At 39.1% G+C, this 24,788-nt stretch overlaps 4 protein-coding genes and 1 long non-coding RNA gene across 5 annotated transcripts; 3 read left to right on the top strand and 2 right to left on the bottom strand.

Moving 5' to 3' along the window:
- The first annotated feature begins 371 nt into the window (after positions 1-371).
- terfa (telomeric repeat binding factor a) lies at positions 372-7,195 on the top strand. The gene is made up of 13 exons (XM_051380563.1): positions 372-808; positions 1,220-1,318; positions 1,676-1,806; positions 2,074-2,160; positions 2,917-3,057; positions 3,385-3,497; positions 3,875-4,381; positions 4,854-4,973; positions 5,412-5,600; positions 5,690-5,833; positions 6,189-6,271; positions 6,356-6,402; positions 6,809-7,195. The coding sequence occupies exons 1-13, from the start codon at positions 658-660 to the stop codon at positions 6,965-6,967; spliced, it is 1,971 nt and encodes a 656-aa protein (XP_051236523.1). The 5' UTR covers positions 372-657; the 3' UTR covers positions 6,968-7,195.
- Positions 7,196-7,248: 53 nt separating this feature from the next.
- On the bottom strand, positions 7,249-9,369 carry nip7 (NIP7 nucleolar pre-rRNA processing protein). The gene is made up of 5 exons (XM_051380583.1): positions 9,222-9,369; positions 9,017-9,103; positions 8,789-8,927; positions 8,015-8,155; positions 7,249-7,762 (listed from the first exon to the last, which is right to left on the bottom strand). The coding sequence occupies exons 1-5, from the start codon at positions 9,275-9,277 to the stop codon at positions 7,643-7,645; spliced, it is 543 nt and encodes a 180-aa protein (XP_051236543.1). The 5' UTR covers positions 9,278-9,369; the 3' UTR covers positions 7,249-7,642.
- Positions 9,370-9,379: 10 nt separating this feature from the next.
- cdc42se2 (CDC42 small effector 2) lies at positions 9,380-16,047 on the top strand. Its single transcript, XM_051380584.1, has 5 exons — positions 9,380-9,485; positions 11,464-11,712; positions 12,344-12,445; positions 12,535-12,613; positions 13,676-16,047. The coding sequence occupies exons 2-4, from the start codon at positions 11,659-11,661 to the stop codon at positions 12,607-12,609; spliced, it is 231 nt and encodes a 76-aa protein (XP_051236544.1). The 5' UTR covers positions 9,380-9,485; positions 11,464-11,658; the 3' UTR covers positions 12,610-12,613; positions 13,676-16,047.
- Positions 16,048-17,373: 1,326 nt separating this feature from the next.
- Positions 17,374-24,412, bottom strand: irf1a (interferon regulatory factor 1a). The gene is made up of 7 exons (XM_051380577.1): positions 23,271-24,412; positions 22,993-23,092; positions 20,120-20,299; positions 19,872-20,033; positions 19,736-19,788; positions 18,681-18,771; positions 17,374-18,075 (listed from the first exon to the last, which is right to left on the bottom strand). Exons 1-7 carry the CDS (start codon positions 23,358-23,360, stop codon positions 17,957-17,959), a joined length of 795 nt encoding a protein of 264 aa, XP_051236537.1. The 5' UTR covers positions 23,361-24,412; the 3' UTR covers positions 17,374-17,956.
- LOC127352303 (uncharacterized) lies at positions 20,206-21,512 on the top strand. The gene is made up of 2 exons (XR_007881068.1): positions 20,206-20,423; positions 21,307-21,512. It is a non-coding gene; the product is annotated as an uncharacterized LOC127352303 (long non-coding RNA).
- Positions 24,413-24,788: the final 376 nt, after the last annotated feature.

Here is a 24,788-nt window from a genome sequence, read left to right as displayed (position 1 = left end):
AAGACACATGTGCCCTCCTCAGTAACAAATTACAGGCATGCTACTGAGTAGGCACACAAATGTAAACAAAGGCAACAATTTCAACACTGGAACATTAAAAACATGAAGTGTGTATGAGGATATTACAGCAATGTGAGGGTGGCAGTGCTAACTAAACACAGCTTATTTAAAACGTGCCGGATATGTGTAATGATGAAATAATGTAAACGTAAGGTAACAGGAAATGCACAACCACAACTTTTGAAAAGAAGGAACTTTTTAAAAAGCCAAAGTGCTGTAACGATACGTCCTTCAGTCCTGTGGGTGGCAGTATAATGTTTTCTGGTGGTGTGAGATCGACCTGTGAAATCAGAGAAGAAGTCTGGTAAATTACCACTGCACTAGGACTCCCAGGCAGCACTCTTTTCAAAGCCTTGATCAAATTTTGTCTCATTCAGTTGGACTTGGAAACTTTTGTTATGTTTCATTTCAATTCTGACCCTTAACCTAACGCTATTTCTGTATAGTTAATCTACGTGTTTAAACAGAACTGGAATGAAGCGCTGCCTGAAAAGCTGAACTGAGGGAATTAAAATCCCTGGTTGAGCCTTTTCCCCGCTGTTGGGCCTCACTGAGGAGAAATCAACTCCCTCCTGCTTCCGTTGACATGGTGTGAATATGGCGGCAAAGGAAATTGTAAACAGCAACCAAACTGATGTCGAATATGTGGTTAACCGCTGGGTAGTGGATTATTATTTGTGTCTTGCGCTGGAGTTGTTTCAAAAGCAGCAATACGAGGACTTCCGCGGCATTAGAGATGTCCTTAACAGTGAGTAACAAACTGTCTCTTCACTTCTTGTCCATTTAAGCTAGTTTAGACTTTGTTTAGCTAGCTCATTGTGTCCGACCAAGTTTGGTTACTAAACTGTTTTGTTTACTGCATGTTTACTATCTTCAAATGTCAGTTTTGAATTGTAGCTGACAGCTAGCTAGCGTTTGCTTAGCCTTTCAAAACTGTCTGAATAAAGTCACAGTGCGGCGGACGGTCCCGGACGGTCCCATAGAAAAGCTCCGTACGGAGGTGGGTTGAAGGCAGTATTCGGCAGGAAGACCACAGTGTAAAGTCGGCTAACGACTCAGTGTATTACTCTAGCAACTACTCTCTGACTACTGTGTTTGTTTTGTTTGTTTGTTTGTTTTTTCAGAGGAAATGTCAAGCTCATCCATTGTCTCGTTACAGGTGTCATCATGGTTCGTCCTTTCGAGGCCACCGATTCCATGACAACAAAGTTGGGAGTATTGAAGTTTCTCTCCCGGATAAATGAGGGTGAAAGTCTTGGTGAGATCAACATTAATACATTAAGAGTCTTTCATTTAACCTGTTGAAACCTGCAGAAATCCTAAATAAACAAACAAACAAACAAGAAATCATGGCAGGTACTCTCTGTAACTTTGTTAATAATGTGTATTGTTAGGGATTTAATTTAGATGCATTAATGTGTACAATGTTCTGTCTGCATATTAGAAAACGTTAAGATAAGCTCTGTGAGAGAGAGATTTTAAACTAATGCCTGATGTGAAATGATGTTCAACCCAACTGTAAAACTCATTTAATCAGTCTGGAGCATACATCCAGTCTTACTGTCGTATTCTGACCCACACACTACAATGAACACTGCTTTGTCTCTGCTTACAGAACTGTTATTTGAGTCCGACCAAGCATTAAGTCCTCTGGAATCAGCCTTAATTTTGCTGGAAGTAATCAACCAGGAATGCACAATTCCACAGCAGGAGTTAGAGGATGTATGCACTTCACTTAAAGAGATGGTAAGTGTTTTTTGTTTTTCTTCTTCTTATTATTATTATTTACATTCATGTTTTAACATTGGTTCAACTCTCAACTTTTGCCGACACAAGCAAAGAAAATAATTGTTAGTTGCAGGCGTAGTGTCCATCTCACCCTCTCTGGCCTAAGATAAACCAGCTCACACCACCCAAGTGCCTAACAAAGGAAGAAGCTAGACTTGTTTAAAGATACTTTCATGTTTCATCAAGTTTTGACTTAACAAATTGTTTTTTAATCTCTGTCTTTAGATTGTGGCGATTTTCATCAAGAACAATAACTTTGCAAAAGCAAAAAAGGTGCTGAACAAATACTTTCCCAAAACAATGGTTGGCAAGGTGAGTTCAGTAACTAAAGCAGTATGTTTACTCAGTAACTCCATCATTTCCATGAGTCAAATCAGCATTTAAAGGACCAGTGTAGGATTGTGTATAACATGGCGATGCAACTCCGTGGACCATAGATAAAAACAGCTAACAAAAACAATTCTTATTTTAAGGAGATTATACACTAATGAAAACATAATTATTGATATTATTACATTTCTACCATATTCTGCCAATAGATAGATTCAAATAGAAATTTAAAGTTGTATCCACATGTGTCTCACTTTGAGAAGTTGTTTCGAACCAGTCTGCTTCCAAGCTGACGTTGGAGCAGTTCGTTTGTGGTGTGAAAGAAAAAAAATCAACCACAGAATTTTATGATAGCAAATATGTGATTTTAGCACAATTTCAAAAGCTTGACTACTAATAAATCCATCAACTGATCATGAAATCTGATTTGATCTGCCTAAGCCATGTATATTTATGCAAATCATTTAGTGACAATTGGCAGAACTGTCCAATCAATGAGTTACCTGACTTTTTGTGTAACTTCATGTTTACTCTTCATATGGTCATTGGTCTTGCTAATTGTTATAGAAAGATTGCAACATCCATTGTGAGCAAAAGTGTGGTGTATTGAATCATAATCATCCACATAGCAATATTAAAATTAATAAAAGTGTTAATACATTATGAGCATACTTTGACTAGTGCTTTAATTGTCTGCATCCCATGTGTTTCACATTACTGAATGTCTGTTCTCTGTAGAAAGCTATATTCATGGAACTCATCAATCGGAAGAGTAAAGCACATGAAGTCATCGAGCAAATTGACTTCCAACGGTTCAAAGTGGAGATGTTTGCCTTTTGCCAGAAGCTCTGCTCAGTCAGTGTTCCCTTTCTTCACAAGGTGTGTTGCTTGTTGCTATTAAGGCTTTCTTTATGTTGAGGTATTTCAGCTGCAACTGAGCATGGATGGTTGGATATTAAAAGTCTGGGTTTGAGATTTTATTCCCCTTTGGAGCTGATTTGTCAACAGCACTAATTGTCTGATTACAACAAAAGGTTTTTATAAGTGTATTCAATTATTACTTAATCATGAGTAAGAGATTAAGACTTTGAAAGCCTCCCCTGTGAGGACCTTAACATTTGTTCAGCCAATCCACAGATCCACTGTTAATTTGTTGGTATGTGTCGTTATACTTGTTTGTGTTTTTGGTTTGTGTATGTGTAACAGGCTGCAGAACAGCTTATTGATAAAAGACTTGCGGAGCCAGACGACAATGCAGCTGGACCTGGCAGGCAAGACAAAGCTGGCCCGTCCACGAGTCCACAAATCAACATCATCCAGTTTGTACCTCTGTTCATTTCAAACATGATCGTCATTACAAAATTGTCATAGCAGCATGGTCTGATAAGTCACGTAACATTGTATCCCCTACCCTCTCATCGAGGGACTGCAAACGGGCCACTTTGTCTCCAAATCATCATCATTCTTCCATTATTGGAAGCATCTGATACCCACCATAAGCAGCTACTGTTAACTTCATTTAGCACCCATATAACCACATATTTACTTTGCTCACAATATCCAAGAACAGTATTTTTTTTTTTAGGTCTCCAGGCTAGAATTGTTTCGGTTTGGATCTGAACCTTTCCTATCCTAAGCTCTTAGTCTCTGGCCTAAAAGCCTGATCTCCTCTTCTTGTTTCTACTTTATCTTCCAGTAAACATACAACAAGAAGCAGGCTGGAGGCAACCTACAAGGCTTTGGCTGCAGGTTCAGATCAGAGAACATTTGATCAGCTGGAGGAAGAAGTGGGGAGAGAGGAGCCGACAAAAAAAGATGATCTCTCCCTGCGCCTCTCACCTTCTCCCGTTAAGGGCACCAATCAGGACTCAGAGCAGGATGGGTTATTTCAGAGAAACTCAGGCAGCCCCATGGAGGCTTCCCCAGCTGACCAAGCACCACAAACAGATGCTGTCCCTCAAATACAGGAAGGTTCACTCTCAAAGACCCCCTCAGTGCCGAGGAACAGGCGGCTTTACACTGTGGCACAACTGGTGGTTGAGCCGGACAGCCAGGGAAGCTCACAGTGCACAGCAGCTTCTCAGGAACTGGAGGCTGAGGTCAGAGCAGAAGAACCACAACAGTCACCAGCTATACCCAATAAAAATGACCTACAGAACCCAGTAACAGACAGTGAGGTTGCCATACCCACACGGAAACGCAGGTACAGTTTAGGACATAGTTTTTAGTCACTCTTTACAAAACAAAAAAGGTTATTAAACAGGGCCTGTTACTGTATAGCTTCACAATTAGTCGGGATAATGGTTTTGACTGTAGTGGTGTTTCAAGATGTTGGCAGACAAGCACAATTTTTAAGCTACTATCACATGAGGGCCAGAGGCTTATCTGAGCATGCTACAAGCTAGCAGTGTTTATGTGAAAGGTGTAACAGAGTACATCTACATGCAGTACAGAGCAAAAACAGTGAATTTTACAGGCACTATTCAGAAATGTTTGAAAACAGGAATTAGTTAGATTGTCAGTCTCAGATCACTTGAATGTAATTACATTTTCTGTATATTTTACTAACATTTTGATATAGTGGAATATATAGACATGTTTTACACCTCGTCTAGTTGTGGTCCTGTATTGTTCAGTGAGTATATGGCACTGAAACTGCTTGTTTTGTCGCACAGAGCCACAGCTAGTTTTGAGTTGTCTACTACAGACAGCGAGGAGGACTCCCATGACTCTGTGGCTAATGGGGAAACTTCTGTGACAGAACTCCATAACCAGTCCAACAGATCTGTCACCAGGTAAGTCTGAATGTACAATATCACCGCACATAGGACTACAATATATGTATTAATACCATACTATTTGGGCCGCCATGCTGAATTTGAAACATCTGGCAAAATAAAAAGTTCCAGAAAGAGGAATCCAACTAGGCACAAACTTAAACCCTTTAGCATCAAGTAGACATTTGTTAGCAGACCTGACAGACCTTAACTGCTATATGGACACAACACTTCAAAGAACTAAGAGGTGTTGTGCCTGATTGGTAATATCAAAATGTTCATGGCTCATTACTGATAGACAGTGAAGTTTCTCTTTAATTTTTACTCACTGTAAGGTAAGTTTAAAATAGGTAGCTCAAATCATCAGTTTAAAACATGAATTTGACATGATTTTAGTCAAAAACAGATGTCTCCTTTTCTGGATGATCTTTGACTGACTCAACTCTCGTCATGCAGGAAACTGGCAAGGCAGTTATCATCAGACAGTGAGGAAAACCCACAGGAATCAGTGGCTCCCCACAAAACCCCAGTGCAGAAAACTCTGAAACAACGGGCCAGCACTGGGGCCAGCACTGGGGCCAGCACTGGGGCCAGCACTGGGGCCAGCACTGGGGCCAGCACTGGGGCCAGCACTGGGGCCAGCAAGCAAGTCCAAATCCAACATTGATTTTATGCCACTATATTAGTTTATGATTCAAGGACTGACATTTAATAACCATCATATATTTATGCAGGGATACAGGTAATACAGATGTCTGTATCACAGATTCTTCATTGGACAGCTCGCCTGAGCTGTTCCCTCAGCACCCCATCCCTCAAACGAGCTCCACCCCTCATAGGAGCTGTGCTCAAGGCAAAACTCCTTCTACTTCCAAATGGTGAGTGAAGATCTACAGCTCTAGCTAAGAATGGATTAAGTTACCTGTTGTTGTATTGTAGCAGAACATGCAACAATTGAATTAAAATAATTAATTACAATTCTGACATTTTGATTAATTTGCTTTTTCAAAGTCACAAATTTGACGTGTCTAAGTCACACAGAAAGTACACATATATGTAATAACTGGAAAGAGATTTAATATTAGCATCACCACAAACCACACAAACACTCACCAAAATACCTTTATAGCATATTTAAACAACAGTTTTAGAATTATTTAAGATTGTTGTTTGATTCATAACGGTAATTGATAAACAGCTGTGAAAAACAGGAAACTCTGCTCCTGTTTACAGGAAACAGCTGTACAAGAATGCAAAAGAGAGTAAGGAAACCTGGAGCGATGAAGAGTCGTGTGTCCACCCCAAAAAGAATAGCGGTAACATTGCAACATCTGCTTCTTATTAACAATGTGTAAATCTAGTTGTACAACTCTTGTTCATGCCATTTGTTTTTCCAAAAGATTCGCACAACGAGAGCACTATGTCAACTTCAGGCAACAGAAGGAAAGTAAGTATAACAAGACTTGTTTGCAATTCTAAAAAGTAAAAAATTATGTAATGAATTAAAAGAAAATAAATAAAAATCAGTTGGCTACATTCACAAGTTATATTGTGAGAGAATATCAAACAATGACAAACAGTGCCATGGTTAGCTAATGGTAAAGCTTGATGTGAAAAGGATAACGTTGATTTGGTTGCTTCTTGCACTCACAAAAAGGTTGATGCTTTGCTGCCAGCCTGCAACTTCCATGTGTGATTGTTCTAGCAGCCAGAACACAAGCAGACTTCTCAATTTATCAGTTTGTCGTATTACCGGGCAAACAACACTTACAAAACAAAGCATTGTCTGTTTTTGGGTTGGCGTGTCACTGCATTAGAAAGCTGAATAACTTTATGTTCCTGTTGTGTTGCAGAAGTGGTCTGAGAGTGAGACGCAAAAGTTGAAAGAAGGGGTCAAAAAGTTTGGAGAGGGCAACTGGAGTAAGATAAAGGCATATTACTCCTTCAAGGATCGAACAAATGTCAACCTTAAGGACAGATGGAGAACGCTGAAGAAGTCAAACGTGGTGTGAGTAGAGGACATCACACAAAGAACTTTTCCACCTCCATAATAATTCCCTCATTCCTCAAAGGAATTTTATTTTCAGAGTTGAACCTTGTTCAGTCTTTTTCCTGTTTTGTCACTAAATAATGTTTTAAGCTATTTTATAGTTCATGATACTTTCCAGTTCAATAAATGTTCATGGTTCAATTTGAAGATTATTGGTATGTATTAATATTAAAAGAAACCTACAATGGTGTGTGTGATGCATCTCTGCAGCCCTATATACAGTAACAATCCTACAAAGACTCATACAAAGACATTGTGGATTTATTTGAAAGATGACATTTACAAAAGAAAAACACAGAAAAGCATTCCCCTTCATTTGAATAAGATTTGACTCAAAGCCAGAGTGAAGGGGGTATCAGGAGTCTGTGACAAGGGAATCATACAGATGGCAGATTAGCTGTATCCCAAGGTGAGTCAATAGAGAGGTCTCTGTTTGAATCCCAAGACTGTGCACTGGAAATATGGGCCTGTTGTGACATCTGCTATTTAAAAGGTGCCCTTGAACCAGACACTTAGATCCAACCACTTCTCTGTTGAGAGAGAACAGCAGCTGTTCTGGGTCTGAATTTTGAGTGGATGTTGCTGGGTATGAAAAGGATTAAATGGGGCATTTGACAGTCCAGTTGCGGATGCATCTTTATGTTAACGTGTCTTCATTTCTAATGAACTCTCCCACATCGGCCTGGTGGAATACTACAATGGACATGGGATCCACTCGCCGACATTCCTGGGTGGACTTGGCTGCCACACCGAAACCCTGAGAAATGAGACACACAAGTGGTTCAGTGAACGAGGACGGAGAAGAAACTTCTTATGAAGAAAAACAACTAAAGGCCACAAGAACAATTGTACCATCTCAGTGCAGAATAAGCATTTGTGTGAAGCATATCAACAATTACATATGCATTATTTGGCACAAGTGGCCCCAGTGGGAATACAAGCAATTGATGGTACACTGAGTATGTCCTAAACCACGTCAGCAACACTGCATCATAATTACAAAACTTACCAGGGGCACATCAGCCATGGAGTAGACCACAACTCCCTGGTACTGCTCGGTGTTCTCAGTGATTCTCCCGAGTCCAGATTTTAACACATGGTTCCCATATAGGAAGGACTGCTCTGCTCCAGGTTTCACCCACACCTTAAACTGAAGGCGTAACAGAAACGTTTCAAGTTATTTATACATGCAAGAATGAGTAGATAGATACTTTATTTATCCTGAGGGGACATTCAAGAGTACACCTGATATTACTGGCAGAGATCAAATGTTTTAAAACTAGGATATTAGTTGTTTTCCTATTATTGTTCACATATGGTACTTATTACATTTATCTAGTTGCTTAGTAAAGCCTGAACCAGCTTTTTAGCTTCTGTCAGTCAATGTTAAATATTTCAAGGGTTTATGGGTTTTAGTTGAAATTACACCAAGCTGATTCTGGCTTACTGATTACACTCGAATTAAAGAGAACCATCATTTATGTTGCGACTTCTTCATGTGGCACACAGCAGAGACCAGCTGTCAATAATGATCTATACAGGAGTGCAGAGTGGTATTCTGCCAACAAGGGTCACATCCCTTTAGGTCAATAAGCCCACTTTGATAAATGTGTCGCAGCAGAGTACACTGCTCTTCCTGTGAGTGTTTCAGAGACTGGCAGATGATCCTGTGGTGCAGCTGTCATTTCACACTGAGTTGTCACTAAATATTTGTATTGCCTCACTTCCTCTATGTCAGCATTGCCTCTCCCACTACCTTTAAAAGGGATGCACCCAGACTCACCTTGGCGTACGGGGCCAGGAAATCCAGAGCTGTGATGTGCAGACGGAACTTTGTGGTCTTTGTGAACTTTCCAAAACATGTCCCCACGGACACGAGCTTGTCCCGGGAAATGTTTGTCGCCAGCTTAAGAATTTTCTCACTGTGGGACGAAACCCGATATCACATGAATTTCTAGATGTTAAGTATGGAAAGACAGCAAAACATGCATGTTGATATATCCTGGATTACCTCATGTAGTACACACGGTCATTGTGTAGCCTGAAACAGTAGGTACCGTCCGGTCGGTCCACTAGGAGCTTTATGTTTTCACCGATGCTGTTGAAAGAGAGAGAGAAGACATGCATCACACACACACAGGCTAACACGGATGCTAACGGGCTAGGTATCATTTGAATCGTAACATGCGCACACAGTCTGCTTTAAGTCCTCTTACTATTTCGACAACTTCTCAAACATCGTTTTCGTCTCTTCCTCCGTTAGTGGTCTCATCCTGAGTGCTTAAAATCAACTTTTTTTTTCCTCCACGTACACTCGTGTCTTCTGAGAGGAACGTGAAAACGTGGGTCAACACGGAAGTAGTCACACTCTGTAGCGGAAGTTTGGTGACGTAACCAGCGAGCTGAGTTCCGGGTTTTTTTGCATTCTTTAGCTTTCAGTCGATCGCTCGCTTTTACTCCGACAAACCGGCCCCCATCTGGTAAGTTTATTCACTTTAAATTATATTAACTGTTGGAAATAGGTTTACTATAACGTTGGCGAGCAGTTCCGTGGACATTCATTCGTTTAACATTTCCTTATTGTTGAACATTAAAGTCACACTTTCGAAAACGGGCTCAGTTAGCCTGGTTAGCTAGCTGTCAGTGGAAAAAAACACTGACCTGCTGCTATTAGCCAGCTAGTGAACGTTAGCTTGTGAGCTAGCGCTGTTAGCAGCTGATAGCGCTGTTAGCAGCTGATAGCGCTAACGCTGGTTGGCTGCAGGCGACGACCCCGCTCTACAAATGCACTTCAATTGAAATCAGTTCAGAACCGCCGGGACGCCATCAGTGACTCCGTTAAATCTCATCCAGTTGATTTCTAGCTCCGACTCGCCGTGTGAGAACGAGACTGTTTTTGCCGCAGCGGTGGGAAGTTACATAAGGTTCACTTGTTTGTAAATACCGATTACCTTCGCGTGATCAGAGGCAGAGTAACTAATCCCTTTCCACTGTCATTAAGATCAACATGTAGCACCTATCTCTCTCAACCACTTTCTGGCAGCTGGTGCTATGAGTCATCTGCATGTAGTGCACAGTAACAGTTCAATGTCGCCGATGTGTAATGTCAGCCTGAGGTACAAATTAGGAAATCTACCTCGTCAGCGAGCTCGGTTTATTTGGCAGATCATTTGATCCTCCTGTCACCTCCTGTCTGACAGCAATAATGACTGGGGGGGGGATCCAGTTTTTTTTCTTCTGATGCTGCCAAGTAAAGCTGTACACAGCAAATCAATTATATTCACTTACATGACACATTTCTGAAATGTCTGATCCTGCTCCTGCTCACTTACACTTTAAAAATTTTGATTGGTTCATTAAAAAAAAAAGAACTGCAATGCTGTTTTCCTGATAAAAGTTGGCGCTGAAGTTTGGGAAAATTCAGTGAATTCCCTCTTTGTCGTGTACATTTCTCCTGGTGTTCTTATTGTGCCTTATTTTCCCATTAGCGTGTGTACGTACATTCCTTGAAAAGCATTTCAAGATCCTGTACTCTTATAGGCAATCGTTTCTCACATATGATATAGGATATGAAGCAGTCACGCAATGTCAAATTCTAGGTACTAACAGCATAGCTATTTTCAGTCATGTAGTCAAATGATGCTCCGAACTGATTTAAATACATTCACTTGTCTTCCTCCTTAATGGAATAAGCCTCTAGATTATTTCAGCTCCAGGGAGATATTAATTAAAATGGATACCTTATCAAGGCTGCTGTATTAATAACAGCATGATGAACACTGAAACATCTGCCGATCGGTGAACCATGAAAGCCCAAGGTTATAATCAAAGGCTTTTTGTTTATCTCAAGAGATGACCTACAAAAGGAAAAGTGAAACCTATTATTGATCACTTGGGCAAACCTGTGTGTTAAAGTAGGTGGCAGCTCAGGATCCCACACACTGAAACACAGTACACGCTGACCCAATTTCTTTCATTTTGAGAATTCAGTTGAAGATTTGTACAATACTCCACAACAAATAAAATGCTTGCAATTTATTTCTCTCTTTCAGTTTCTCACATTGTACAGTTTAGTACTGAAAGTGGACATACAGTCAGTGTCTTTTATTTTATTAAATTGTAAACGGGAGTATTTTTCATTAGAAGAGTTATACAAGAATTTCTCAGCGTTGAGGTTTGACCTCATTATCTGTGGGTCTTGTGCTATATACGTACTGTCATTAGTCTTGCCTGAGGAGAGACCTGCTTAAGTGAAGGTATGCTAATCACAATACTGGCTACTAAACTATACAACTGTAATAATACTTTTCACTTCGAGAAGTTGCTAATCCAAGTCTACGATTATTTCATACAAAAACAAAGTCTAGCCATGATGGCTAACCTTGACATTAATCCCTAATTTGTCATTGTATGTCAACAGTGAAATAAATAGTGATTTGTTTTTTTTTCTGTTGACAGGAGTGTGCTGCGCTGTGTTGGGAGAACAGTTCTCGTGCCAACGGTTTACCCAGGATAAGCCACAGGTCTGCGCCTGTCATCAGTTTCCGGCGTGTGTTGTGTGTGTGGCTCTGGTAACACTGAACAGGAAGACGCACGCAGAGAGACGTCTGAACTGAGAGAGGAAACTGTTGTGGCTTCTTCATCAGCCTCAGAATGACTGAGTTCTGGGTTTGTTTCAGCTGCTGCATTGCAGAGCAGCCACAACCTGTGAGTATAAAATTAAAAGGCAAATTGATTGACTCAATGTTTTAACGTCGCCGCCTTGTTTAAAGTGGAAGCTGGTATGAAATGTGTTTTAGATAGACTATAAGTTAATAAACAGAGCAGTACTCTCTGGTGTAATGCAGTGTGCTGGCGCATATATCTTAAACTTCACTCAAGCCCTGAAAATAGTGAATATTCCCTGTTCTTTGATAAAGTTTCGTTAAAAACACAGTGGTTGTATCATGCCTGAGAAAGTATACATTACATCCTCTTTCTTATAAATTTAAAAAAGAAAGTGGCAGGGCCTCCTCCAGCTAACCACATCCCACTGTTTGACACGACAATTGCTTAGATTCAGCTTGGGTTTATTACTGTGGCAGTGAACAACCAGCTGCTGTGCCTCATGGTAGTCAGCCAGTCTGCCTATTTAACAGATAAGATAAAAGGAATCATGGATGTCGACCTCTGTCTCAGTTTTAGCTCCACAGGGCAGGTTTCAGCAGATAAACAGGAGAGGAATGAGTAGGCTCTGTTTTGGTTGGTGTTTACCTGTTCACCACCCCCACTGATTAATAATATCATGTCATCTTTAGGTTTTTTAAAAAAAAATTATGTTTATGCTACTCTTTCTTAGAAACGACGGCGACGGATCGATCGCTCCATGATCGGGGAGCCAACAAACTTTGTTCACACCACACATGTAGGCTCGGGGGACATGGGCATTGGATTGGCATCCGTAAGTTTTATCTCCTCTTAATCAACCGACAGAGTAAAGCAAACATATACGTCTTCAGTCTACTAACATTTACCCCTTGATATTTACAGGTGGACCTTGTTCAGGCTCAGATGAAATCTAAAGGGGGCTACGCGCACGGAGGGTCTGAAGGTTCCCAGTTGTAACGAGGTGAGAGATTATTTCATTCCTGAGCGGAACTGATATTCAGCCACTGAATTTTCACTACCTCAAAGCCGTACGAGCCGGGCTTAGATGCGTTTTATGCAAATTGCTGTTTCATACTGCTAAAGGTCAGGTTTGTTTTTTGAGGGGAATTTTAATTGCTTACAGATTTATGTAAAACTGTGATCTAAACATGCAAAAATATTCTTTAGCAACATTCAACAGAGCACTGCAGCATTCGTGGTAAACACTGATGAGTAACCTGCAGTATGTGAGAAGGTCATTTGCCATGCAAACAAGTAGTTCCTCTGTCTTGCGTGCTGTAACCAGAAATATAGTTGTAGCCTTTAGCCTTTACACTTTTGATATTGCTCAAAAAGAAAAAACACCCTTATGGAAATTTAAAGACTTGCCAGCTATCTACAAATAAGTCCCCTACTTGACTCCACCCATCCTCTGTCATAACTAATTATGGCAAATCATGCTTCATGCTTACACACAACAAGCGTGTCTTGTGTGGCTTTAAAAGGAAACTATTAAAATACCACACGGCACATATTTATTCTGTGCTCGATATAGTCATGTTTTATTGGGGGAATTTAGCCCTCCCTCCATGAAGGAATGAATGCCCTTTTCCCTCTTGATTAGCTTTGTTGTGCTGATAACCACTTCTATTTCCTTGTGACAGTGACTCAGCTGCCAGTGAAATGATGATGTTTTTTCATTTGTTACTTACAATACACTGGCCTGATGTGGTCAGTGGAGTTGCTTTCTACCGGCCTCAGGCAGCTGGTTAACTGTTAATGTTGCACCCTGCCTTATATTTAAACTCCCACTGGATGTTGCCATGGTCACTTGCACTTTTTTTATTTTTGGAACCAGTCACCCTTCAGGTGCCTAAACAGATTCAACCCAACAATATCAAACAGTGGGTGGAACAAAAATGACAGACTTTGACCAAAAGAGTCTCAGATTTGATGGTAAAATTGTGTGATGAGGGCTTAAGCCACACCCCTGCTATCAGTCGCAGTTAAGATCCTAACATCTGTTCCACTTTTTCCCCCGCAGCCCTTCACAGTCTTGTGGAAACTACTGTTGTTGATATGAGGAAGCATTTTCAAAAAGCAGTTCTGTCTGTAATGGACGCAGGACCAAAAGATGAAACTACTGCTTTTCCATGATGTTGTATATATTTTTTATTTTCCATTCCTTTTTTTTTTTTTATTATGAAAGCACTGCTATCCATTTGCTGCCATACTGTTGCACTGTAAAGAGTAACTGTTAAAGAGTAGATAAGAGGGTTTAGAAAGCTCATAATCTCAGTCAGACGTATGCTTGAGTGTATGCATGAGGAAAATAGTTTCAAAAATATTTTGCTGTTGTAGCCCAATTGGATGCCTGTATTTATTATCTGATTCGTTAACGGACCTCATGGTGGCTGGGCCACGCTGGAGATTTGGAACATTCAGTTTCCTTCTTTATTCTCAGAGGTTTATCAAAGGACAGGTAGAGGCGGCAAGGCAAAAATCGATACGTTTATTGTTTTATTCTGAGAAATACTCATGATTCTCTGAGTTGCTTTCAGGGTTGAAGATTGCTGTCTTGTAATAAACTTGAAATGAGTAGAGTACACTGGATCATACATTGTACACTCACTTACACTTGCTTAGGAATTACGCATTGATTTCAACTGTTTTTTTTATACTCATTTAGATTGAACCATATAGAATTTTAATAAACTATGAACTTCCTAATCTGCCTTCTGAAGTCATTCGTTATTTGTTTTATAAGTATCATATGGCAGCTTGAAGCTGCAAATACTGAGCTTAGTGGTTTCAAGATGATTAATGTTTTTAAATTTTTTTTCAAGGCTTGTATACCAACAGTAGATCAAGAATCAAACTTTGGAAGAAATCCCCACCACTGCAAACACTGCCATGAATGTGGGTCAAGTTTGATACAGTTAGCAGTATTCTCAAACCTGTAGTTTACCTACGGTAGTTAGTTGTAGCTACGGTCCATTTTTTCCAGCACAGTTTGTTTTGCATATTGTGTCTTTTCATGACTTCTAGAGTATTTCTCGCTCTTTGGCCGAAACACAATTTGAGACAATTTTGTCCCTCCGGAGGTCTCAGTAGTCTCAAATGCTGCACTTCTTAAAGCTGACAAATGCTATTAAATCACATTGACCCAGATTGTGACCCTCATTTGTAGCAGTGTTTGGGATTCAGTTGCTTTATTGTTAAAAGATGTTCCCATGTGATGTTCAAATTATTCTGTCAACAAAATTATAAAAGGTATTAACTCTCCATTTGAGCCCCTGTGTTGATTTACACCCAGTTTGTCAGTTTGTGCAAACCCCTACCCTCCCTTTTCAAGGAGATCTAATTTTCCTATCTTAAGGAAAAGTAAATAAGTGCAGCTCTTATTGCCTGATCTGGTTGTCGGTTGTCTTAGTAATCAGACTAGAGTCATTGTTGTCGTTTGTGGTCCAAATTTCTGATCCAGGCTCCACTGAAAATACCTTGATGAAATCAGCAGATAGTGACCGAGCAGGTGCAGTATGAATATTAAACGCACGACCCCTTCTACTTGGGGTTCTGTAGTGTTCATCATGTACACACTGCTCATCACTACTAACAGTGATTATAAATCACCAGCAGGCCTGGATCTATTAATACATATGTGATTATTTGTCTTCCATGTACATCATATGATTTACTATTCCAACAGCAGAACGTGGTTGTATTATAAAGTCAAGCAAAAGTCTGTGTTTACCGGTGTTAAATGAGTGCTATTGTCATATTTATGATACAAGAATGAAATATTCGGTGTATGTACAAGGCGACGTAAATACCTGATTGATATTGGTCGCATTTCTCATATAATTTACAGCCTTAAAACTGCTGGTAGCCATTTTCCAGACATTCACAGATTTAATAATGTGTTTCACCAGACTAAAATATTGTCACATCTGTTCCTCTTTAAATGTTTCTGTAGTAATTCCTGTGTGAAAAGAGATCCACATATATGTAGACTAGTTTGTTTTTTTCCAGCTCTGGGCTACATGCTGTAGTATGTGCAGACATACTGGGATTGCAGTATATTATGTGACCAGCAGGCTGTGCTAGTGGACTGGTTGAATGTGACTTGTTGTCAAAATGTTTCCTTATGGGATTCCTGTCATAGGACTTATTTTATGATGAAACTGTAAATACATAGCATAAAAGTATTGGATCCATGGTTTATATGTATTTAGGGTCATACATATTTTCTGTATACCAATGAGAAGGACGAGTCGGAGCATTGTTTCTTTGTTTTGTTTTTTCCTCAGGAACTGCCTGATAATGTAGTACCTACTTTAAGGGAAATTCATCTGTCTCTTTTCTGCATTTTTCAGAATAAAAAATGAGAAATAAATGTTCAATGTTGATGTTTGACCAGCTGTGTGTTCCATGTTTTCACTTCAGGCCCAAACTCCACATCTATTCTGTGAGGGATTGATGGATTGAGGAAAGCACAAACAAACACTGAAAATATAAAAGTATTCTTGTAAATCGCCTTTACTTATTGTATTAATACTCCACTACAAGTCATGATTTCAAAGTCCTATTTAGGTATTATATTGTTAACAACATATAAATTGTATTTTTAGTCCAGTGGTTCTCAAACTGGGGGTCGGGCCTCCTCCTAAGGTTCACCAGATCAATCTGGGGTATCTGTTTTAACCTTCTTTTAATCTTTAACTTTATCTTTTGTTTTTGTGAAATAATGAAAAATTCCTCATTAGGACTTGAAGGCTTATTTAAAACAAACTGTGGCTTAATCTTTAACGATGTTTTGTATTGTGAAAATCCGGTCTTTGTTATTAGACATTTAGTTGTGCCTAGCAGGAAAAGCACAGGTGTAATTATAGGCTGTGTTACATTCAGACATGTCACTCATAGTGCACGGTGACACACTGGAATGGAATTACTTCAAAGAGAGCCGAAATGTGTGTTCTTATTTGCTCCTGTGCTTCTCCTGCTATGACAAGTCAAACTATCATGGAAAAAGGCCTGTAAAGTATAGGTGACTGGTGTGAAGATATATGGCCCATTTAGTTAATGAATAAAGTATGACTGTATTTATATGAAACTGTACTATATTCACTTCCATTAAGTGTAGTTTCATATGAAATGAAATATCCTCATTTATATTAACCTCATACCTCATATATGTATATCATTCCCCATATGTTGAGCTGTCAGCAGCCTTTAAAAGCAGTGTTTTTGCAGTCAAACTAAAGAGAATAGATTTCACAGGGCGAGTCTTACCAGACTGGGTGATTAGTGGAGCACTCAGGACAAATGTTATCTAATATTTTATCTAATTACTTCTCTCCAGGCGCTGCCACAGTGGGTACAGTGCAGGCTTTATGAAGGTACACACAAGCACAGTCTGAAGCCATCTCCTTCAGTTTATGCAAAGGTTTTTTAGCTTTTTGTAAAGTCAAATGAACTGGGAGTCACTCATCTCTCACTGCCAATTACCATAATAATTTTACAATATGTGGATTCATGTGCAAGAAGTGTCTGAGACAATAAAAAAAACCACGCCAAACAAATACATACACACTGGTTGTAAGGTAATGTGCTTAAGTTGCTTTTGCATACTGTAAATGCAAGATGAATTTAAAAATACAAAACAAACACAAAACAGGTTGTATAATAATCACAACAAAACAAACTGCACCATCTGTGGTCTCAAAAATGAAAATATACATGTTTTTCTTTGTCATGAGCATCTCTTGGAGAAATCTTTATTTATAAAAGTGGTAAAATCAAAGGCATAAAGGGAAATGAATCAAACACATATATACAGACAAAAATATATGTATTGCAATTTAAGTAAACATGGGAGTTTTAAACTCCACTCACATAAACACAAACCTACAAACTGTTAAAGCCAAATGTCCTGAACTTCATTCCCTGTATGTTGGCTAAACTCAAAGACACAGAGCAATCACTGATCCTGCACGGAAGCGAAATGAGATCTGTTTACTCTGTATGCTGGGGTGTGAGCTTGGTGTCGTTTCAGGGAGTTTGAGGCACTGAACCATAGTGAACCTAAGTGATGATGACAGAGGTAAAGCTTGGCTTGGAACAGGATCTTCATCTCAGCATGCTCAGCAGAGAGAATGACCGCAACTGACTGACAGAGCAATATTCTCTGTCCGATCCCTCCTCTCTTGTTTCTACTTTTCAGTGGTCAGCTCAGCAGACAGCAGGAGGGAAAGACAGTCGAAGGTTATCTAGAAAGCAAGAAACAGATAGAAAGCAAGAAACATATAACACCGTTGGTGCACAGCTACAGCGCCAGTGTTTGCTGATGTGCGGACCAATCTGAGAGCTCCTTTATGTAGTTTGGACCAAGCAGATCGTTGTAGTTGTCTGTGTGCAGAGAGTACGGGTTATCATCACCAGAACCTGAGGAGCACAAAACAATATGTAAACTCATATGCAAAGACACAAACAAATGGGAATAAGATATTATCAAAACATTACTGGATTTTAATTTTATATTATTTTACAACAGGGGCCATGTGATTATTCACACACACACACACACACACACACACACATTCAAGCAAGCATTTGGCAAAACAGTTTTTTGTGGTCTTGAGAAACAAACTTTATTTGATGTAATCATGGTCTTTCCCATAATAATTGTTCCCACAATAATTGTTCCTGCTGTGCATATTTGTCTCTATCTCTGTCTTTCTCTCTTTACCACCCAACCCCCTCCCCATCTGTACCTCCCTCCCTTCCTCTCTCACTGTCTTTTTTCAGCCAAGTGCTTGCTCATTGTGGGAACTGTTTTATAAGCAGTACAGTCTAGATCTGCACTATTTGAAAAGTGTCCTGAGATAAATTTTGTTATTATTTTGTGCTATACAAATGAAATTTAATACTAGGTACTGATGCAGATCTTTCTCAATTAATCAATTATTTAAAGAAATCCTGAAACTGTCAGCCAAATATGAGCCCTAATACACACAGACAATATATACTGTATGTGTAAAGTGTCTTACAGTGCCAGTGGTCCCACAGTGTGTGTGTTCTCCATCCTCGCGGCTCCCCAGTCTGGTTCCAAAGGTCAGCATTGCTTAAGTGGTCCATAAGCTACGGGAGACAAAATACTCACAGTCAGTCAGACAGCTACAGCAGTGGTTCCCAACCTGGGCTTTGGGACCTCCACCGGGGGTCGCTAAAGTTTCAAAGGGGGCTGTGAGAGCTTCTTGATTTTAAGGGGTGTAAAAAAAACTTCGATAAATCAATATCTAAGCATTTTGTTCATTTCTGTGAGGAAAACTAAATGAAATTGTTATTTTTAAAGTTTAGATTAATATTTAAGATCTAAACTAAAGACCTAAACACAAGCTATATTGACAGCGCCTTCACTGTCTGCTAAACATTCTTGTTGCTTTAGAAACGTATGCAGTTAAAACAACAAAAGAGCTAACAGAATAATGGCCAAGTTACAGGTAAAAGAAAACACTACACATCTGTACAAAAAAAAGTCTATTAAGTATGTATGATTCTTAAAAAGCATACAGACAGAGAACTGTACAAAAATTCCTAAACATATCAGGAAAACTCATCTCGGATTGCTCACAGGAAATAATCTGCTCAAAATTCATCCATAATGCTCATTTTACACAAACTTCCTGCAGTTATTGCATTCACTGTTTGGTTTCACTGTACAGTGTATCAGTTATTATTGTAATGCATTGGATGTAACATGAAATGTCATATAAAATATGTCAGTCAGGGGCCATCAGTTTACTCATGATATTAAAGGGGTTCCATAAGGAAAAGGTCTGGAAAACACTGTGCCACCTACAGAACCCAAACTGCACCCATCAATATTTAACTGATCTGGGGCAGCGCAACCACATGAAATTCAAAAGAAATGGAGGAACTAACTTTTGGGATTAAAAAGTGGATTCATCTTCACTCTCCCTTCTCAACCTGTCTGCTGCAAGCCACAGCGGTTGCCATGACAGGAAAAAACACTCAATATTCGGTCAGGAAACTAGTATTCATTGCATTTAGTCAGTCAGTCAGTAAATGAAAGGTCTGATACCTTAAACACAGCCTCATTCTGCTCCTGGTCTTCGGGTTTGGCTTCCCACATCCCTGCACAACAACATTAACAGTCATTCTCACAGGGCCAACAGTGAGAGCAACAACAAAATACTTTGTAACAACAAGCGACTCACCGTGTGTTTGAGTGTTGCCAAATGTGTCTTCTGTATGGGTCTCCACCTTCTGTGGTGTGTCTGAAATGGGTCTCACTGTGGTGGGTTGCCAAGTGTGCGTGGGGTATGCATCATCACCTAAACTCGCCTGTCTTTCTCGAGCCCTGCTGAACAACCGGAGCCCTGAGAGTGGAGAGGACAGTGCTGTCACACCAGGGCTGTTGAGGATATGTTCGAAGTACTAAATACATTTTAAAGGAATGTCTTACCTCTCCTGCGTCTGTGTGTTTGTGTGCTGGGCATCATCCTGTAGACTCTGTAGGCATTGCTGCCTCTCTTCCTGCTGTGCTCCTGCAGCTCACAGATGTCAGGCAGAGAATTTAAGGCACAGCGGAAATTCGCCTTCCATGTCTTGGGATCTGGTTTGTCTTTACCCGGACAATAGCGTCCTGAAGTGAACAAGTGTACAGATTTTGGGTCAGGGCCCTCATTAACCATCCCTGATGTTTTCTTCTCTCTGTGCTGTTTATATAGGTTTCTATGCAGATATACCTGGCCCAGGTGTGCTATGTGGTGAGTTGATTAATAATTAATAGGAATATGCAACTTGTAAGCACAAAACTAAAGAAAAAACCTTTATACAGACATTATCTTCAAGACGTGGCCTCAAGATTAGTTAATTAAGCAGGACCCACCTTACGGCCTTTATTATTGTAATGGATAGTTAATATTGTGTTTCAGTGGTGCATAGTTGTCGATTAAATTAGCACAAACACAGCTTTTGGTGTGTATATCATTGAAAGTTCAGCCTACCTGAAAACACTTTTTGCCCACTCATAGTCAGTTTAAAGAGGAACTTACTGTAGCACCAGGCTGCGAAGCAGGAATGATTGTGCATCACTGCAGCGAAATGAGAAGTTAACCAACTGGAGGTCAACAAAAACGATTTCCAGTGCATATTTCCTGGCCTATTTCTATCCGTTGTAGAGATACACAAAACAAGGTGCATCAGAACAAGCTGTATGACTATGAATCAACGCTTGTCTGTGAGTCTGACAGAAAGAAAACACAAATAGAAGCACCTCAGGGTAGGATTTCTCACTGTAACAGCTATTGTTGCTCCTTACTCATATTTAGTGTGATTTGAATCTCAACCAGTCCTGAATATAATTGCCGGTCTCAGTGATAAAATCATTGGAGCTTAAAAACATCTACTGTGGTTCATTTACAGCACACATGCTGCAACCTCCCACTGTCATTAATGACAGAGCCTGGGTGTTGTGTCAAAGAGCAGCTGATTATTATCTTTTTTACTCAATTGATGATTCAGTTGTACACCCTGTGTATTTATATTATTAATTATATATTTTTTAAATGTCTTCAATACTGAGTTATAGCATAGCCATTCTACATAGAACCTATTTTTTACTTCAGCTGTTCAATATGTTTTTTTTAGATCTTGTGAAGAGCTATCCTGTTGTACTTTGACAGCAATACGATCACCGTGCACATTCACGGCAACTGAACTGGAGCTTTCCCATGATGTGATGCAGTCACAAAGCGTAACTTTCCCAAGGCTGCTGTGTGTGTGTGTGTGTGTGTGTGTGTGTGTGTGTGTGTGTGTGTGTGTGTGTGTGTGTGTGTGTGTGTGTGTGTGTGTGTGTGTGTACACAATGACTTTACTCAACTTGTTCCTCAGAAAGAGGTTCTAGAACATATAGAAACAAGATCTAGTTATGAGATTATGGAGAGAATGATTAATTATTATTAGATTATATCCTAATAATTGGAATTATGGGCATTTGTTTCATGTTCTTTGTATTCTGGACACAAAGTAATCCACAAAAAGAGCAAAACAAAGATGTCATTTGTCATTTGTACTTGATTATGAGATGTCTTCTGAACTTTGCATGTAAAAACATAAATAGAAATCTAGGCAGCAACAGGCACTGGTGCTGTAAATAGTGGCACTGAGGGGACTGCAGCACCCCCTAAAGCTGACATAATGAAAACCATTATTTCATAAAAATGTTTAAACTTATAATGATTATATCCTTTTTTACTGGGATTTACATTTGTACCCTGGAATTTTCTGGCAAGAAAGAGGTTTTTATTAGTTTTATCTGCTAAAAAGTTATACAATCTGTGTATTGAATTGTATTTAGTATTGAACTGTCATTAAAGGGACTTGTCTGTATTGAACTGAAAACCCTAAAAATGATAACAGTTTAAGTCTGCTGCTGAGATTACCTGGAAGAATAGTGCCTTGGTAGCAGCTAATGTGGATGTAAATAAACACATTTGTACATTTAATTGGCACACACTGGTGTTATTAAATGTTGCTATGCAATCTTCATCACATATCAAGAACCTTGGAATGTGGTAGATCTAGAAAAACATTAACAATACACCCATGGCAGCTCTTCTCTGGAAAAACTTCCACTATGCAGGAAACAGGTTTGCAGACAGAGCTCATCAGGATACTTGGAATACATTTCCAAAATGCAGTGAAAATGGCCAAATGCTAGTTAGCATTAAATAATTTATAACTGCTGGGCAGGCACATTTTTAACTTTAGATGACACTTAGAAATGTATCTTTTTTTCTTCTTATTAAGGATAATGAAGCCATACAGTAAAACTAATATTCAATTAGAGATGTTAACAAATGATATGCGTCTTAGCCAGCAAGCTGCCAGTGCAAATGACAAATGACTGGCAAATACAAACAAAGACAAGAGGGCTTAACGGCTCTTAACAGGGAGTAAAGAGGTGGTCGTTTGTGGTATGTATTAATTATTCATTAGTTAATTGGAATTATATATATATATATATATATATATATATATATATATATAGGGAATATTGATTAATACATTTGGCACATTGTATATTTTGAATTAGAATAATCATTAAAGTTATTCTCATTAATATCATGATATTGCTTCCGACGATATAGCTCAGCTGTAGTGCTGCGGCTCTGACCTAAACAGTTAATTCTGTTAGTTGTTTATAAATAGAAACCACAAATATAAATATTTTTCCTGTGGTTTTAGTCCACAAAGTATTAGTAAAGATAGAATAAGCCGTCAATCCTAATAAGAGGTAGGTATAAAACACATGCATGTCTGTGCGGCTCCTACCAGTGTGCATGGCCCAACTCCTGAAGAGTGTAGCATCTCTGTCAATACTCCAGCCATGACGAGCGGCATGCTTCCACGGGATTTGAAAAATTTGTGCTGACTGTAGAATAAAATAAAAGAATAAAAGCATTGAATAGTATAGGTTACAAGAGTATTTCATGATTCATGCTTTATTCTGCATACACTTTCCAAACTGATTTGATCTGCCACAAAATGTTTTGCACCCAGGTGTGTGTGCGTGTGTGTGTGTGGGATGAGATTGAGATGGAGGGGTCTACCTGGTCCAGCCAACTGACTCCTGGATACCTCCCAGACTGAATCTGCTCCTCCAGCCATGGCCTCAGCCTCAGCCGGCCTGGTTGTTGCATGCTTCAGGTGTCCAGAAAGGTGTATAGATGCGTCACTGGCTAGCAATAACATACAACTTCTCAGGAGCTCAGATTAAATCAGGTTACTCTGGGACAGCCTTCCTCCTTCACTGCATTCTTCCAATCAACGACTTTCCCAGTTATGACAATCCCCTCCTCCTCCCAAACTGGCTCCTCCAATTACAGGAAATACTGTATATATTGTATACTTTAGGTTGTTCTCTTCATAAATGAATCTGAGGTGGATTATGATAGCGTAAAGAGTTGTGAACCTCCTTGTACAGGTTTTTAATGTTTTGCCTACAGTTCTACTGAGGACAGCAAGTTCAGCAAAATTCAAAATCTTAAGTATGGTTATGTGTTGCATTTAATTATTGGAATTGGAATTTAATTCTGGCATGCAGGGGTCACCTGTCGTGTCAAAGTTAGAGCTAAAACATGTTGGTGACCATGCAGTTTTTCATGTGGTTCCACTAGAGGTTACTGTGGCAGCAGTGAGACAGTATTCATGTAAGACCATCAGGTGGAAGCAGAGTTAACACTGTATGTGATACTTCTGCTGTAGCCTACTTGTTGCAACAGGTTTCTTTACTTTTGAAATTCAAATGAAAAAAGGATTATTCTGTTTAATGAATCAAAAACGCCCTTTTATACGTGTGTGCCATCTTGTTAACACTGTTCACATCCACATTTTTGGAACAACATGCAATTTGATACCATATCATATATTGTTTGTCATATATATTGTTACTGATGGTGCTATGGTTCTTAGTGTGTTGTTGTTTGTGTTGTTTTTACCTCTAAAAGCACTTTGTAAACTTATTTTTAAAAGTTGCTCAATAAAGTTTGATTATGTAGCTTCAGTCACATTAAAGTATATTATTTGTAGATAACTCACTATATATGAATGCCAGCCAAAATACTGTCTTCATTTTAGTGGCACTGAAACAGTATTCCGCAACAGTCATTCTCATGGTACAGTTTTGAGAACATATGATAACAATTAGACATTTCTGCTATTTTACATTATTATAAGATCAATTGATTGATTTATTATGTCACATTATTATACAATTGTGTAATTATATTAAAAGGATATATTAATATATTTTATGTTACAGTAGTGTATAAAGTTATATAATATAATCTTTATATTATTATATATTATATTATGCCATTTTATAATTATGTTATTTTTGTTTATATTAATATTAAGAAAATATTTAGTGGTCAATTAATTTGCACTTTTAACTGACAGCTGACATATCTAATTCTAAAAAGTCCCACCTCTCTGCCCTCCCCAATTTTTCTATGCCACTTTTTAAATATTTCTCCCCAAATGATGTCCTCCCCCATAAAACAGCTTCAACAGGAAATATGTCTAATTAAGGAAAGATTGTACTTAAATACAACTTAATACAACGTGGG

This window comes from Dicentrarchus labrax, unplaced genomic scaffold, assembly GCF_905237075.1.
Source record: "Dicentrarchus labrax unplaced genomic scaffold, dlabrax2021, whole genome shotgun sequence".
In the NCBI taxonomy this organism is placed as follows: domain Eukaryota; kingdom Metazoa; phylum Chordata; class Actinopteri; family Moronidae; genus Dicentrarchus; species Dicentrarchus labrax.
The sequence above is the reverse complement of the archived record's forward strand: the minus strand, read 5'-3'. Positions and strand labels throughout refer to the sequence as shown.

Bases quoted from the DNA above. Each gene is read 5' to 3' on its own strand.
- nip7 (XM_051380583.1), bottom strand. From the start codon at position 9,277: ATGAGACCACTAACGGAGGAAGAGACGAAAACGATGTTTGAGAAGTTG. The intron at 8,156-8,788 runs GTGAGTCTGGGT...TTACGCCTTCAG, and splicing joins TCCTGGCCCCGTACGCCAAG to TTTAAGGTGTGGGTGAAACC. The intron at 7,763-8,014 runs GTAAGTTTTGTA...CTCATTTCTCAG, and splicing joins CCATGGCTGATGTGCCCCTG to GGTTTCGGTGTGGCAGCCAA.
- irf1a (XM_051380577.1), bottom strand. From the start codon at position 23,360: ATGCAACAACCAGGCCGGCTGAGGCTGAGGCCATGGCTGGAGGAGCAG. The intron at 19,789-19,871 runs GTGAGTCGCTTG...GTTGTTGTGCAG, and splicing joins TGGCAACACTCAAACACACG to GGATGTGGGAAGCCAAACCC. The intron at 18,076-18,680 runs GTAAGACACTTT...TGTGCTCCTCAG, and splicing joins ACTGTGGGACCACTGGCACT to GTTCTGGTGATGATAACCCG.
- cdc42se2 (XM_051380584.1), top strand. From the start codon at position 11,659: ATGACTGAGTTCTGGGTTTGTTTCAGCTGCTGCATTGCAGAGCAGCCA. The intron at 11,713-12,343 runs GTGAGTATAAAA...ACTCTTTCTTAG, and splicing joins TTGCAGAGCAGCCACAACCT to AAACGACGGCGACGGATCGA. The intron at 12,446-12,534 runs GTAAGTTTTATC...TGATATTTACAG, and splicing joins TGGGCATTGGATTGGCATCC to GTGGACCTTGTTCAGGCTCA.
- terfa (XM_051380563.1), top strand. From the start codon at position 658: ATGGCGGCAAAGGAAATTGTAAACAGCAACCAAACTGATGTCGAATAT. The intron at 809-1,219 runs GTGAGTAACAAA...GTCTCGTTACAG, and splicing joins CATTAGAGATGTCCTTAACA to GTGTCATCATGGTTCGTCCT. The intron at 3,498-3,874 runs GTTTGTACCTCT...TTTATCTTCCAG, and splicing joins CCACAAATCAACATCATCCA to TAAACATACAACAAGAAGCA.